The sequence below is a fragment of the Chroicocephalus ridibundus genome, chromosome 3 (genome assembly GCF_963924245.1).
Source record: "Chroicocephalus ridibundus chromosome 3, bChrRid1.1, whole genome shotgun sequence".
NCBI lineage: Eukaryota > Metazoa > Chordata > Aves > Charadriiformes > Laridae > Chroicocephalus > Chroicocephalus ridibundus.
The window spans coordinates 52,416,011-52,431,898 of NC_086286.1; the positions used below are offsets into that span (position 1 = coordinate 52,416,011).

General features: G+C 46.8%; 1 protein-coding gene across 4 annotated transcripts in view; it reads left to right on the forward strand.

Annotated features, from left to right (window-relative positions):
• PDE10A (phosphodiesterase 10A) overlaps positions 1 to 15,888 on the forward strand; it is a 393,767-nt gene that overhangs the window by 193,584 nt on the left and 184,295 nt on the right. Inside the window, exon 1 of one of the 4 annotated variants that reach the window (XM_063329177.1) lies at positions 2,108 to 2,225. The exons of 2 other annotated variants lie outside the window; for them this stretch is intronic. In XM_063329177.1, the coding sequence (XP_063185247.1) occupies positions 2,198 to 2,225 (28 nt within the window). In that variant the 5' untranslated portion in view covers positions 2,108 to 2,197. Of the gene's footprint in view, positions 1 to 2,107; positions 2,226 to 2,971; positions 4,442 to 15,888 lie in introns of those variants that run through there. One more of the 4 variants, XM_063329174.1, reaches the window with a different exon arrangement.

Genomic DNA, 15,888 nt, shown 5'->3' on the forward strand with positions numbered 1-15,888 from the left:
ACCAATCAGGTATGAATGGCCAATGGCTAATGAATAATAATCAAATGAACAGTTTGTAAATAACCCTTAACCTGAAAGCTGCTTGTCTAGAATATCGGATGATTTCTTACAAATCAAAATGTATTTTTGCCTGGTTTGTTGAATATACACATAGATATTTATATATGCACAATTCACATTCCTTGTATAAATACACAACCAGTTTCAGGCAGTTATATTTGAACAACTGGAGTTTGGATGAACAGCAATTGAGGAATTTAGCATAGATTAGCATAGTCAAACAAGATTTCTACAATTATAAACTGACGATGTAAAGTTTCAGTAATTTACTCTTGATATTGACAGAACAATTTGGGACTAATCTGTCTAAGGGAGCAACTTTCATTTTTTCAGGTGAATAGCTCTTGCTTTTTGTCAGTCATTTCAGCCTATCTCTTTCAATTTAAATATTTTAGTATAAGAGATTTTCTAACAAGAACCTGTTAATTGCTCAACAAAGAGGCTGCAACAACAAAACACAATTCACTAAAGTTTTGTTTCCATTAGCTAAACTTTTTCTCAGAGAATTTAAATACTTCCTGGATCTCTAGTCATCCTGCAGCAGGTTAGGAGAGAAACACTCTATATGTAAAGTAGCTAATGCTTGGACTCAAGGAAATAAAAGCATCTTGCACAAATAGGCGTATGAAATAGAAGTTACTAAACTGTTTTAATAAAGTCAGAAACACTAAGAGAAAATGGATCACAAAAGCAGATGCAGTTTTTCTGTATTTTAGTTCAGGATTTTTAGGCAACAGCAGGTTTTAAGAACCATGCAGATGAAAACAGTCTAGTAAAACCTGCCCTGAGTTTTTTGTTTTGTTTTATGGGTTTGTTGTTTGTTTTATGAGAGTCTTTCATCTGTTTTGGCATTTTAAATCTTTTGCAAACTCTCTGGATTGTTTCTCACTGTTACAGAATATTCACCTGGCTGAAAACGCACTTTAATCTGAAAACGTTATTGTTTTCAGAGGAACATCTCCATTTGCAGCCTTCCAGATTAAGTTGGTACATAAAGACGGTAACTTTGACAGGAGTTAGTATGTATTCTACCATTAAAAGAAGTCCTGAAATGATCTACGTGAAATACTCGAACGATTTAAAATAAAAACCAAAAGCGTAGGTTTATATTGTTTCTAAACCAGGAGTCGAAATTCCAAAGAAAAGAGCCTAATTTTGAACGGGAATCGGAAGATTGCGATAGTTGGCGGCGGATGGCGGCAGACTCCTGGGACGGCGGACCCCCTAAGGCAGCACCTGCAGCCGCACCGGACGGCGGGGAGGTTCCATCTCCGGGACTTCAGAGGAGGAAAACAGAATCTCCCGCTTTTCGGGTGCCCCGCCGGCAACAGCAAAAGAAACAGCTTTTCCGCGAATACCTGCAACGGTTCCCGCCGTGCCCGCTCCCGGACCCCCTGCGCAGGGCGCGGCCGGCGTCTCCCCGCCGCCCGGCAGCCCGTCCCCGCCGCACACCAACAAAGTCGACCGCCGGGGGCACGGCGGCAGCCCCGGCCGGGCGGGCACCGCCGCGGCGGCCGCTTCTCCGCCCGCTGGCGGATGGGAGCGCCCGGGGGGAACTGTCCCCGTGTACCTGAGGAGCGCGGTTCCCTCCCCCCAATCCAGGTATTTGGGGAAGCCTCCGCCGGGGTGTCCCGCCGAGGCAGGGCGGCGCTGCGGGGTGGGCCGGCCCCGCAGCTCCCCCCGATGCTGGCGGCTGGCGCCGAGGCTGCCCCGAGGGAGCCGGGCGCTGCCAGCCCGGCGCTCGGGCAGCGGGCTCCGCGCCTCAGCCTCCCCTCCGAGGGCGAGGAGAGCCCCGCTGCCTGGCAGCCGGGCGAGGCGAGGGGAGGCGAGAGCAGGGCGGCCCCCGCCCGGGTGAACGCCGCCACCAGCGGGCGAGGACAGGGGCGCCGCGGGCTCTGCGTGCCGCCCGGGTCACGAATGATGCTCGCCGGTTAACGGCGCTGAGCGCGCTGCGGAGCGAGGGGAGCGGTTGTCCCGGCAGGGGAGGGCGGGGCGGCAGCCCGTTGCCCTGGGGTTCCGTTAAACTGACGGGCGGCGCGGGGCAACGGCTTCCCAACGGCCGCGTCCGGCCCGGCCCGGCCCGGCCCGAAGGAAGCGCCCCGGCCGGGCTGAGGGGGAGCCCCGCGGTCGGTTGGAGATGCCGAAGCCGCTCCCCGCTCTCCGAGGTAAACTCCAGTGAACTTGGGACCTCCCCGTCCGCCTCTCGGCGGCGGCTGATGCCCAGGGCAGAGCGAGTTCGGGGCGAAAACGAAATATGTGGGGCGGGGGCTTCCAGCGCAGACCTCTGCCCCGCTCCGTGCCGAGCCCGGCCTCGGGCTTCCTTTGGCCGGGCGTTCCCCCGGCAGCCGCCCCGCTGAGGGACGCCGTAGCGCGGCCCGCCGAGGCGCCGTGCCGCCGGGACGGGCGGGCTGCGGCCGGGCTGGCGGGGCGGGGTGGCGAGGCGTCGGCTGAGGGCCCGGCGGCGGTGGCGGGACGGTCTTTCGAGGGGAGCGCTGTCGCCTGGGGGGCTGCCGGGCGGGTCCCCGCCTGCCCGGGGACCCCGCCACGGAGTCGGGGTGGCGGCCGGCCGGCGCGACAGGCTGGGCTGAGTGAGCGGCGGCACCGCCTGTGCCTGTGGAGCAAGGCCGGTGGCGGCCCTGGAGACACACCGCACCTGAGGCCAGGGTGTGAGGGAGCCCCCTCGGGGAGCTGGGGGGCTTGGAGGGCTGGGGCTGAGTGGCCTCAGGTGTGCCATGTACAGACCCGGACCGGGGGGAGAGGGTGGTATAGGGGGGCTGAAGCAAACACGTGTGATGCGGGACATCGGGGAGGGACTATGCATCTCCGTATAGGAGCGGGGGTTTGACGCCCCACAGCAACGGAGGGGCAGGTCTCTGGCATCTTCATCCCAGCCGCCGCAGGGCGTCTGCCGTTTTAGCTGGGTGGCTGGAAATATCTGTTTAAAATAACGAGGCTGCATAGGGAGGATCTTTTTCTCGTGTCTCTCTCCCTGCGTTCCCTTTAGGTAACCGCTGTGCTGTAGCTCCTGTGTGCGCGCCTGGTAATGAGAGGCAGGGAGGCAGCCTGGGAAGCGCTGGCTCCGCCAGTGGGCGTTTTCTGGCGGCCGGGGCTGGTACTGGAAGCGGCACTGCAGTGATTTTATCTGCCTCTTTGCAGACGCGCACGCACATACGGGGCAATATTTGCCTCGCTCGAAGAAAATACAGGTTGTTGGCGTTTTCTTGCTTTGAATGCGAGGTGGGAGCATGAGGAAAAGCGGACTTTAAAAGGGGATCGGAACCGCTTGGCGGTCAGTAGCGCCCTGTCCCCTCCGGCCTAAAGGGGGAACGGAAATGTGAGGCTTTTATGAGGGCGGGGAGCCGGGGTGCAGAGGAAATACTGCCCGGGGATTGCTGGAGGGAACGAAGGACCGAACCGCGGGTGCCCCTCGTTTGGCTCCGTCCTTTTTCGGCTTCCCCTTTCGCTTTACTCCAGTATCTCTCCTAGACGTCCTGCCTTAAACTACCGTGAAAGGGAGGGAAGAGCGGAAGCATGTCCAACCCGGAGAAGCGGATCTTATCCCGCCCCTCGGCCCCCCTGTCTGCAGCACCCGGGGAAAAGCCCGGCTCCGGCAGCCGCCCGCTCCACTCCCATGGCCAGAGCGGCGGAGGTGGAGGCAGCGGCGGGTCTCCTCCTCCTCCCCCCGCTCCTGGGGGCGGCTCGGCTGCCTGCAGCTCCCTCTCTCTCCTCCTAACAACCACCAGCAGCAGCAGGAGCCGCGCTGCAGGGACAGCCTCCTCCGCCGCCTCCGCCAGCATCGTCCCCAGAGCGGCAGCGGCTCCTTTCCTCGCTCCAATCCCCTCCTTTTCCTCCGCTTCTCCATCTTCTTTTTACTTCTTGCCGCCGCCTCCTCGTTTCCCCTCCTCGTCTTCCTTTAACCTCACAAGTCTCCAAGGGAGGGAAGGAGGAGGAGAGGCAGTGAGAGCGGCAGGAGGAGGAGGAGGAGGAAGAGATGTTGGCGGAGCAGCAGCAGCAGCTCACTTGATCGCCCATCCAGGCGGCAGCGGCAGGAGGAGACTCTTCTGTTCTTCCTCCATCCAGGGCTTGCTGCTCCGTTCCGCAGCCGGCGGCCCCCGGCAGCACCACTCCCGGCTCCTCCTCTCCCCAGCCGCTTCTCGCCCGTGGTCCTGCAATTCCCTCGGTGCTGCAGCAGCAGCAGCCCGCGGCGACGGGATCCGAGGAGGCGACGGCCCCGGCGGGAGCAGGACTCCTAGGCGGCAGCAGCGGCAGAGAGGCGCCTTCTTCTCCTTCTCGTCTCCCCTGCTCCTAGGGCCAGACATGGAAGATGGATCTAATTCTGCAAGCTGCTTTAGGAGGTTTACGGACTGTTTCTTGAACACAAGTAGGTACCGGAGCGTTGTGCCCGGCGGCGGGTCGCGCGTGTCTCGCGGGGAGGCGAAGAGCTGTGTCTGAGGCTGGGTGCACGCCTTGAGGAAGGGGCATTTCTTTGTGAGGGGGGGGAGGCGAAGACACAAAGGGGCCGTATGCGTGGGGCGTGCGTGGACGCATGGAGGAGCGGCCGGGCGTGTATTGAGGATGCACGGACAAAGGGGATGCTCGATGCAACTGAGTGCTCTTTGTGGGAGCTGGCTGTTAACGCCTCGGTGATTTCGGCATCATTCCGGAATCAGACAACTCTACGTATATGTGTGTCAGCCTTTTACTCGGTGCATGCTTAATTTGCTCAGGAATGATATGTAGGGAAATGGAGACTTTCCCCCCTACTTACTTGAAGTAGCGGTAAGGAAGCATTATGGTATCGGAAAGGCGGCGGAGGACCGAAGAGGGCGAAACGTATCGCTTCTTTCTGCATCCCCTGTCAGATCCGCCACAGGCGGGCTGATTCCGTGCCTTTGATCCCTCTTTGATAGCGGGTGCCTCCTTCTCCTGGCCGCGGCTCATTGCAAGGCGGGCGAGAAGCCGGAGAGGAAACATGTGCTCCTTGCTGTGGGGGGCCGGCGCTGTAACGGGGGTAGGGACCGGCTGACGAGGAGGGCGGAATAGAGGGGCCATTGAGGCGCTCCGTAAAGGGCGCTCCGAGCGATCCTCCGCCGCTGCCGGTGAAACCTTGGCCGGCTCGCCCCGAGCCCAAATGCAGGGGGGAGGGCGCGGGGCCGCGCTCGCCCCGTGTCGGGGGGCGGGAGTGGGGCGAGAGCAGCCGCTCGGCCGCCCGGTGAGGGGGTCTGTGGGTGCCCTCCCGGCGGCAGCGGGGGCCGCCGGCCGGCCCCAGCCGCTGAGGCGTGTTGTGAGGGGAGGGAGGACGATTTCGCATGGCAGAAACTCCCCGTTCACAGGGACGCGGACCGGCTCCCCTCCGGTGTCTCGCCTCGAGGCTGCCGCCGCCTGCCCCTCACCGAGGCGTTCCACCGATAGACCGCGCCCCGCCGGGTGGGCGCCTCTTGTGCTGCGGCGTCCCCGGAGCGGCCGGGGCTTCGGGCTGAAACCTCCCGGGGTCGGGTTGCCCCTGCCCTCCCGCCAGCTCTCGGCTCCAGCGTCCCGCCAGGAAACGTGCTGAGGTTCAGTTGGGCATGGGATTAATGAATTTCTAAGCGGAGCATGTGTCAGGGATGAAATACATCTCTTTTTTTTTTTTTATCAGAAACTTTTTTTTCTCGCCTAACGTTTTGATGCCTAGGGTGATGGCGATCACCTGTGTTTAATTGTGTTAGGGTGGTTTGTTTATGTTTTCTTTTTTTCTTGTGACAATTTCTTAAAACATAGATTTATGCCTTAAAGTCTCCCTAAACTTGTGTTTTAATCTGTTAACATGATAACATAAAAGGTGGCTTTTTGGGTACAGGTGAGTAGTGCATAGTTTGCACATGTATGTATTTTGGGGACATGTGAGAAGAACTATAGAGATGTCAGCTGGAACCTCATTATTTGTCTTACTGCCTTGCAGCTGTCTTTAGCACAATAGCCTGCATGGTAGTACTTGGTCTGGTCTGTGGTAGAGGTGAATAAAGATTTACTGCATTGTCTTTTTCAAACTTTATTCAATAGTTGATTATGTTACAGAGCCACGTACTTGTTTAGTTTTGAGGCCTGAAGGGAATCTGAAGCTCTTCCAGTTTTTATTTTCTCTGTATTTAAGAGGGGTAGAATGCTGCTATGTGAGTGGTACAACTCTGACATTTTAAAATAAGTGGTCTTGGGAGCAAGGGTCTGAGCCAGGGAATGTGTGTCATGTAGGGAAATGGCACGACGCACATGGTCTATGCTAGATCAAGAAAAAGACATGGAAAACATAAAACACCATTTTAAAAGCAGTGTTGAATTCAGCTTAAGCTATTTTATGGATACGTGAACACGAGAAACCTGGTCGTCTTTGGTTATGACCTCTGACTGAAGATTTTCCTGCTGGCAGGAAAGGAGCAGAGTGGTTCTTTCCCCTGTGAGTTTACTGACGTCTAAGACGACATGCAGCCTCTCTCTCTGTGGAGATACTTTTCTGTGCTCTGCAGCCTGCCCTCATGAAACTTTCAAGAACTTAAATGTCTGATATCTCTACTCCTCTCGAATGTGGTTGAAACTGGCCAGTGGGCTCAAAAGGTATTAGTGAGGTCAGACAGGCAGACATCCACGTGCGTACATACATATGCGTACACTTCCCTCCTTCCCTGACTGATTGCATAAGTCTGATTTCCTTAGGAAACCAGGCTGAAAAAAGGAGTGGAGGGAAGTCAAACAAGATACTATTCAGTTCCAGTGCAGCTACTGCAAAGAGCACTTGTCCAACTGTTTGGAGTACTGTGCACAGTCCTGGTTGCAGCTCAGCCGGAAGGCTATTATTGTTTTGAAGAGGATGAGGTCATGTAGAATAATGAAGATAATGTGCTGCATCTCATAGCTTTTGTTTCCTGAATTGCATTTTAGATTCTAAATCACACATATGTATATACATAAATACACTGTTTGACTTTAAAGACAAAAAAGTCTAAATACTTTTACAGGGAAACTGAGGAGTTCTGTAGGGAAGAGTATTGAGATGAGCTTTTTGGAAGGGAAATTTAAAAGTGACCTAACAGAATCTTCAAGACTGGAAAACAGTGAAAACACCAGAGATGTATTCTTCTTTCTCCTCTGAGCTCTTTTGACTTGCATGCTTTCCAGTCAGGATTTTGTTAGAAGGTTCTTGATATTATTAAAATTTTAGGTTCCACAATACTCAGTTTGTGCTCTATCTGGCTATTTTTGTTTTTAAGATTCCTGGTAAAGCACTGGACTGGACAGCAAAAGCTTCTATCATAGAATGGTTTGGGTTGGAAGGGACCTTAAAGATCATCTAGTTCCAACTCCCCTGCCATGGGCAGGGACACCTCCCACTAGACCAGGTTGCTCAAAGCCCCATCCAGCCTGGCCTTGAACACTTCCAGGGATGGGGCATCCACAGCTTCTCTGGGCAACCTGTGCCAGTGTCTCGCCACCCTCACAGTAAAGAGGGCCCACCTCTCAAGCCTGTCCAGGTCCCTCTGGATGGCATCCCTTCCCTCAAGCATGTTGACTGCATCACACAGCTTGGTATCATCATCAGACTTGCTGAGTGTGCACTCAGTCTCACTATCCGTGTCACCAGCAAAGATGTTGAACAGCGCTGGTCCTAATACCAACCCCTGAGGAACTCCACTTGTCACTGGTTCCCACTTGGACATTGAGCCACTGACCACAACACTTTGAGTGCGACATCCAGGCAGTTCCTTATCCACCAAGTGGTCCATCCATCAAATCCATGTCTCTCCAGGTAGAGACAAAGATGTCGTGCAGGACAGTGTCAAATGCTTTGCACAGGTGCAGGTACCTGATGTCACTTGCTCTTCTGTTATCTGCCAATGCTGTAACCCCACCGCAGAAGGCCACCCAATTTGTCAGGCACAGTTTGCCTTTAGTGAAGCCATGTTGTCTGTCACCGATCACCTCCTTATTTTCCGTGTGCCTCAGCATAGTTTCCAGGAGGATCTGCTTCGTGGTCTTGTCAGGCGCGGAGGTGAGACTGACCGGCCTGTAGTTCCCCCGGGTCTTCCTTCTTTCCTGTTTTTGAAAAAGGGGATTATGTTTCCCCTTTTCCAGTTGGTGGGAACCTTGCCGAATTGTCACGACTGACTTCTCATATATGATGGATAGTTGCTTAGCAGCTTCATCCGCCTGTTCTCTCAGGAGCTGCAGATGCATCTCATCAGGTCCTATGGATTTGTGCACCTTCGGGTTCCTTGGATGGTCTCGAACCTGACCTGAACTTTGTATGGTGTGTGTTATTTTTCTTAACTGTTTGAAATCTGTAACTTGGTGCATAATGTAGTGTTCTAAGAAACTCCTAGTATCTAACATCCTGGATCAATTCTCCAGTGGAGTTCTATCATATTTAGGATAATGCAAACTGCCAGGAATTCCAGGTTTCTGTGAAATGTCTTACTTTCTGGGGACCATCCAATGTTCCTTCTACACTCCAGGTCTCTCAAGCTGCACATGTGTAGCATGTTTCATCTGTGTCCTGTGAGTCTACTCGCAGGTATGAGTATTTTACAGTATGGGGGCTTTCTGCTTGCCCGAGATGTATCAGTATATTGGTATTTTATACAGTTACCTTTTTGTCTGCCTTCCCCCGCCTTTGTGCAGCAAGTTTATCCTGGACCTTCATGTGACAGATGCTAAGACTTTCTGATTGAGTAGCACTCTAAGAAAGAGTAGAGGTAGTAAAATCTGTAGTTGTGGAAGAGAATAGCAATTAACGTTTCAATAAAGTTAAAAATATTCCTTGTTACCTGCACTAATAGGAAAGTTAATCTTAGCTTGACTCTCTTTTTTTCCTGATCTGTGTATTCATTAGTTGCAATCAGGGTTTCGTAAACCAAATGCTGATCTTCAGCAATGAATCCCACGTGTAAAGGTGGGCATGGTTTGGTTTTACAATTAAATCATCCTTAAAATTTAGATGCTGATGTAGAAAATGGAATTGTCTCTGGTTTTCACCCCAGGGATTCTGGTTCCGCATTAATTGAAAGCAAAATTGTCACTAAAGCATAGTGACAATATGATAAATGTTGTCGTTCAGTGGCTCCCATCAGGACTGGTGGGAGTTCTTAATACCATATTTTACATTAACATACAGAACACCACGTATCCTGGTTTGAAGCACTGCCATTCTATTTAGAGGGATAATGGATCAATACATAGAGCAGACAGCAAGGAATGGTATGGGAAGGGAATGGAAACCGTGCGGGCACAAGCAGTGAACAGCGAAGGAGGGCTTGTTTGTCCAAGCCAGATATTTTTACAAATGTTTGTCTATAAAGCATGCAGTTTACATTTGAAATAACTAATCCTCTGTCCCTTTGACTCCTCAGCTCTGTTGCTCATGCTTGCCGGATGGCTTGGGGGTACCTAGCGCTCATAGGCCTTGAGAAAGGAGGTAACGCCCTCACTGTTAACTCAGTAAGCTTGCTCCTCCTGCAAGATGGGCTGTGGAAGGCGTGGTTATGCACGGTGGGATGGTGTAGGTGAGCTGGGACAGGGTCTCTCTTTTGTCACTTCTGCGAGGAGAACGGCAGCTTATTTAAGATTCTAACACAAGGCTGGCGGCTCCAATCACCCCGTTTGCGTGCTTTCTTTTGTTCTTATTTAAGCCCTACTCATCAGGTGGATGTGGTGAAAACCTGAAAGTGTAAAGATGGGTTTTTATTTTGGCATATACATGACTTGGTGACTTGATTTTGAAAGTTGTGTAAATGCTCATTTCCACTAATGATCCAGGGCATATACTTGGCGTGCTTTTAAATCTTCTGTTGTACAGATCAGTACAACAGTACCTTTTGTTCAGTTTTAAGATTTTGTGCTGTATTGTAACACAAATAGATTATACCTAACATTCTCTTCCTATTCTCAAATATTGAACTTAGTTTTATATTTGGAAAATAAGAATGAGAGTTTTGGTGCGTGTGGATTTATAACTTTGAAATGGCTTATGCAGCTTGTTGGCCGATGTTAACCTTGTCTGTGATTGAAGTTGTATTTTAGTTTGGTGAGGCTAATACAAGCTAAATTTTTTAATGATACTTTTAAAAGTAATTTCAATTCATTATGTTTAATACTTTAAAATTCAATGTTTTTTACAATATTCTATTTTTTTGCACTATTATCATATTCTAAAAGAAAGCTAAGATCATAATTAAAAAAAATATATATAAAAAGAAGAAGGGCTGTTTGGGGTTTTTTGTTTTGTTTTTATACTCCCTCTGCTGGCTGTTTCAATTACAAGTACCTGTACTCGAACTTTGTTACTAAATCTGCTCTTCCTTTACTGTTTTGTCAAATGAGCAGTAATGTGTATTGATTTCAATCTGTATTTAAAATGCAAAAAAGTCTATAATTGTTAAATGAAGAAACACTATTTGCAGGAATGGAAAATTTGTCACCTGTTTTATGGAGCAATGTTTTCATTTTTGTTATACTTTGTATTGATTTGAACTCTAAAAACAATTGAATGTTTTGGTGCATGGGCCGCATCTTCACTAGTAAATATAACAAATAACAATTCATATATTGTTCCTAAACATTTAGTTACATATTCTCTTTGTTGTAACAAATTCACTGCCCAGCTTTGAAGAACAGGTATGGCAAAATCTAAGTAATAATGCTATGTTTTGTTATGTTAAAACCCCGATATTTTTATCATTCAGGAGTTTGACTTACATCTATATAATTAGCTACAAGGCTGCACTCAAAGTATTGTGCGTATGTAATGGATAATTTCTTAAGATACTCATTTTAGTACACTAGTATACAGTAGGGTTCATCCAAAATATTTATAGCACTCAAAAATTATAATTAGGAATTTCAAAGATTACATACAAGGATTGCTGTATATATTATTGAAATGAAGCCATTGCATTGCCCATGGGTGTCAGTTAGGGTTAAAATTGTTCAGTATTTCTTGTTGATATTTCTGCTAAAGATCCAGACTTTGCTATGTAATGTGTCCTCACTTGTGCTGGTACTTGACTTCTCGCTGTCAGAGTTTGAAGAGTGCCACCTACTGATTGACAGCTCCTTCCAGTATTTCGTTCCTTTGCCATCTGAAGGCTCTCGCAGCTCAGCCTCGCTTATCTTGTGGGATGTGACTTGATGTGCTTGAACGTGGCAACTGTTTTCAGTCACGCCTCAGCTTTGACCTCTTCTATTAAATGATTCTATTTTTTCTTTCTAATTTGTTTCAAGGTGAGGAAACAGGATTTTCGTCCTGGGAAGTGGGCTTCCCCCCACCGCCCCCTGTCCCCTTTTTAAAAGCTTGTGAGAAAGCGATATATTTCTATGGTTTCATCATCACTCTTGTCAAGCTGTCATAATTCGTGTGGGAGGAACCAGCCTGCCTGATGTTTATAGAAGACTTTGGCTTCTGCTACGCCAGACAATGTATTAATGTGTTGCACACTCAAATGAGACAGTTCAAAAGGCAGGTAACAGACTTGCAATCATGACTTTATTAAATGAACATTCAAAAATGCTCATGATGTGTTTGTTTTTGCAGGGGAGAACGACAATCTGGTTAACAAGTTCTGAATTTTGTGGTAAATTGATTAACTCATCTTTACTGTTAATGCACACCACGAATGCTTTATTTCAACTTAGAAGTATGCTAATTGTGGTCTTAGGGGAAAAAAAAACTTGGCAAGAGGACAAATTAGTTCAAAAAAGTGTATCATTTGCATATTTACAAGGAACTCCTTTCTTTTGGAGTTATTTTTATATATCTTCTTCCCAGTGATTTATCGCCACAGGAAGCTTTCTTAATTCCCAGCTCCAAAGCACCCTGTCATAGGTAGCATTAAGAAGAAAAAAATATTGTGTTTCCCAATTTCATATTCCTTTGAAAAATACATTGATAGCAAGTTTCAGTCTGGATGAGTGAGACTTTTAACAATAAAATGTCACATCATTGAGAAATGCCAAATCTTATGGCTTAATAGGACTAGAACTGGGGTCTCTGTACTGCTTGAAGGCTTTCCAAAGTAGTTCTGGCTCAAGAATACCAAAAGAGAAGGCTTTTAGATGTTACTCGTTGCCTTTAGAGAGCTCATACTCATTTTAGGGCTTTCTAATTAAAAAAAATAATAAAAAACGTCAACATAGAAGCAGTAGTAGTAATCTCACCTTCTTTGATGTTGGGAGCCAAAGAAAAGATTGTCAGGGTCTGAGACAGGTTAATCCAGCTTCCATCTGGAAACTGTGAATATTTAATGCTTTCATTAGCACTTATTGATCTGATTCCTTGTTTCTGCATTATCAACCAACTCCTGTGCAGCTGAGCTCTACTTCTCTTCACAAAGTTTATTCAGCTGTTAATAATTCCAACATTCTTCCTTCCTCTTATCATTCCACTTGCAGCAAAAAGAAATCCCCCAATGTCAAGCCACAAATAGTTCCTAAAGGAAAGAAAACTTCTGCATCCGAAGTTCTAATAACTTTGTACAGAAACCTCGCATCTCTAATCCTTCTGATCCATAAGTACCCAAAATAGAAGATATTTCTAACTGCTGACAAGTGTTGCCATGTTCACCTTAATGATACTATTTACTTTGCTTCACCCTGTGGGGAAGTTTCCTAATTGGCAGGAAAGATGCCACTTTCTTTGCCCTAAATATTTTAGTCGCATTTCTGCAACGTTGAGGTGTTCTGGTGGTTCAGAGAATAAGATGTTTAGCCTGAATTATGATGGCTAAAAAAAGTTTTAAAAAAAGTTATGTGCCTTAGTATTTCACTAAGGATTTTTTTTCCGGAACACATAGCAGTCAAGTTGATGATAACTCATTCTTTTACTTACACTGTTTTTTTTGTGGTTATATTTTGATTTTCTTTTATGCATATACAGATACTTCAGCAGCTTCTCCAGAGTGAATTCTGTTTTGGAACATAGTTCTGTCAGTTGTGCTTTCTCTTCTTTTCAGTTGTACCTGTATTTTTAGCTTAATATTATTTCCTCCTCATTCACCCATTAGCTCATTTTAACTGATGTTTCCTTCTTGATGGTTGAATTGTGTTGATTTTGTTCCTTCCTGCAGTGGGCCTGTGTCTATCCCTGTCCTTTTTACAGTGTTCTTATTTTCCCCAACTGCTTTGGTTGTGTGAAGGTACTATGCTGCTGTTACTCTTCTTCTGGTGTAGTTCACTTCATATGTATTGTTTTGGGGTTTTTTTTGGTTTTTTTTTTTTTTGGTAAGACCAGATTTTGCACGGCATTATGAAAACTCTAGCTATGTGTTCTGTATTTGCAGTGACTCATTGTATTTCCTAATCCGCCACTGTCTGCCCAGCCCTAAGTGTGATGTCAGTAGAGATTTTTTTTTTCTTGCCTTTTTTTAAGGGAACGTAGGACTGATGAAAGTTGCTGTTTGATGTAACAGGAAACTGAACTCATCTGTTCTCAAAACAGGCACTGCATTAGCTAGTATGCTCAGCTTGCATCATGCCAGGCTCCCGTGTCTCATGCTTGTGAGCATATCGCTTTTGTGTGGATGTGTCTCACTGTTCCTTTTTCTTCAGACTTCAGTTTTCACCAATAAAGACTCCCGAGACAACTACCCTCAAGAAGCTGCTTTTTCATGAGTCTTGAGTCTTAAGCATAGTTCTGTGGCCTTCAGCTCATGATTATGAATGCAAGAGGGGCCTGGGATTAGAGGTGTCCTTTTGAGAACTGCTTTCAAGAAGTCAGAGAGTATGGGTGACCTGCAGGCTCCAATGTTTATAGAACAGTGCGTTCCCCTTACAACTTCTGGCTTAGCTTTTGTGGTGGTAGAGAGAAGTGGATCATCTGGCGTGTTGTAGGAACTTTCATAGGCTGTTTGTGGGTAGGAATGTGCTTGTAGATTGCCCGTTTCTTTCAAACCTTTTTTGGACTTTTGTTGGAGCTATATGCAGTGCTTATACTTGAACTAAGCACAGAGAGGGTGTGGGCTCAAGCTCTAGCCCTGTCCATTCTGCTTAATTTTTAGTGCGCTCCTTGGTCTGGTTTAGACTGATGCCTAACTGCCTGCATGTCTGTTGGGAGAAAGCAGAGAGGGACTGTTCCCAAAAGGCAGTGGGAATGGCACTTGTCTATTCTGACCTTGTGTAAGGAGAAGAGTTTAGCTTTGGCAGACACAAGCTGTCTCATGCCCCTTTACTTTGCGGCCAGAGAACAGGCTCCAGGCTGTTTAATTTGCTCGTATAGGGATATAGCCATATGGACCAGCAGAGGAATCTTTATACTGTTTGTGGCACTAGGGCAGACTTTGTTTCTACAGACCAAGTTCTCCTAGCGAACAAACCACAGGTTCTACGAAGTCCTGAATGAAAGATATGTCTAGTGAATCGTAGAATAATATGGACCATTACTGGAGAACGTGGCTTGCTGCCTGACTCAGTGTAATCATTTAGCTTATCTGTCTTTGTTTCCTTGCTACTTTTGGAAGGCTTCTTAAAAGTTGGGGCTAAAATGCGTAAGTGAATGTTCATAGGGGAATGAGAAGACACAAAGTTTGTCAGTTGACCAGGATGAATGAAGTGTGTGTGTGGTGAATACCACATATCTTATGCTAATGAAAAAATGATGGAGGCTTATCCATCTACGGCAGTGGTATTGAAGGGGTAGAAATCAGAAATAGAAAAAGGAGAAGCCTGGAATGGTAAGAGAAATTTAACATTTTTATTGCTCAAAGGAATGCGATTACAGCAGAAGAAAAAGTTCATCCTTGTAGGGAAAGCTATTTATAAAGTCTGAGAGGTTTCCTTTGTGGTAGATGAAAGACTTGATATGTAAATATCTCCCAGCAAATCATCAAGTTTTGAAGAAATCTTTTCACTGAAGTATAAGATTTCACTGAAGTGTAAGATTACAGGTTTTTTTTTTTAAGTGTGAGGTGTATTTTTCTTTTTAATGTCACAAATGCTTTCTTTCTGCTTAACTTTTAAATTTTTTTCCTCTTTTTAGTAACAATGTAAATGGTGACTGATGAATCTTATGTACTTTATGAATGTACTTATAGATAATATTTTAATTTATTTCTTCACTTTTTGTAGTTTAACGTTATCTTCACTGATCAGCCAACTGCTATTTGACAATCTCTTGTGTATGCCAGCTGGACATGTCTTTTACCATTATTTTACTAGGTTACTCTGAAAGTTTTATTGTCTTACCATGTGTGGTTTTTCTTCCTTTTTTTTTTTTTTTTTTAAAGCTTTATTTGTAATTTAATAACTTATCTGTCTTGTTCCTGGTTTTTCTAACAGTTTATTAAAGCATAAATCTGGCTACATGTAGAGTGCATGCCCCTTCTCTGTCACTTAACATGAATCGCCTTGGGTGGCTCTAGCCATGGATATGTTGTGAGTATTAGCTAACATCACTGTGGCTGGTTACTTTGCTGATGGTGACTTCTTACTTGCCCATGACAAGCCTTGATTCTTGTTTGCAAGACGATGTTGTAGTTGTTACCTTCCGATTTGACTGCAAAGCTAATTTTTTGTTTGTTTTTGTTCATTCAGCTGTGTGTACCTTTTTTTAAAAAATATGTTGAACTACTCTCTTAGCACTTTGCAACATCTTGTTTTAACAACTTGTGTTTGAATCAAAGCAACTAGCCATTCTGCTGTGCCAAGAAACACTTTTTTTTCCAAGTGCTTGTAAGAGGAGGTTTTTGTTTTTCGTGTTTGACAACAATTCTTTTGGTGTTTATGGAGCTGAAGGGGGAGGAATGGTAAGGAAGTTGAAATCTGCTATATATATCAAAATTGAAAGGAGAACATGAGAACAGTTACACA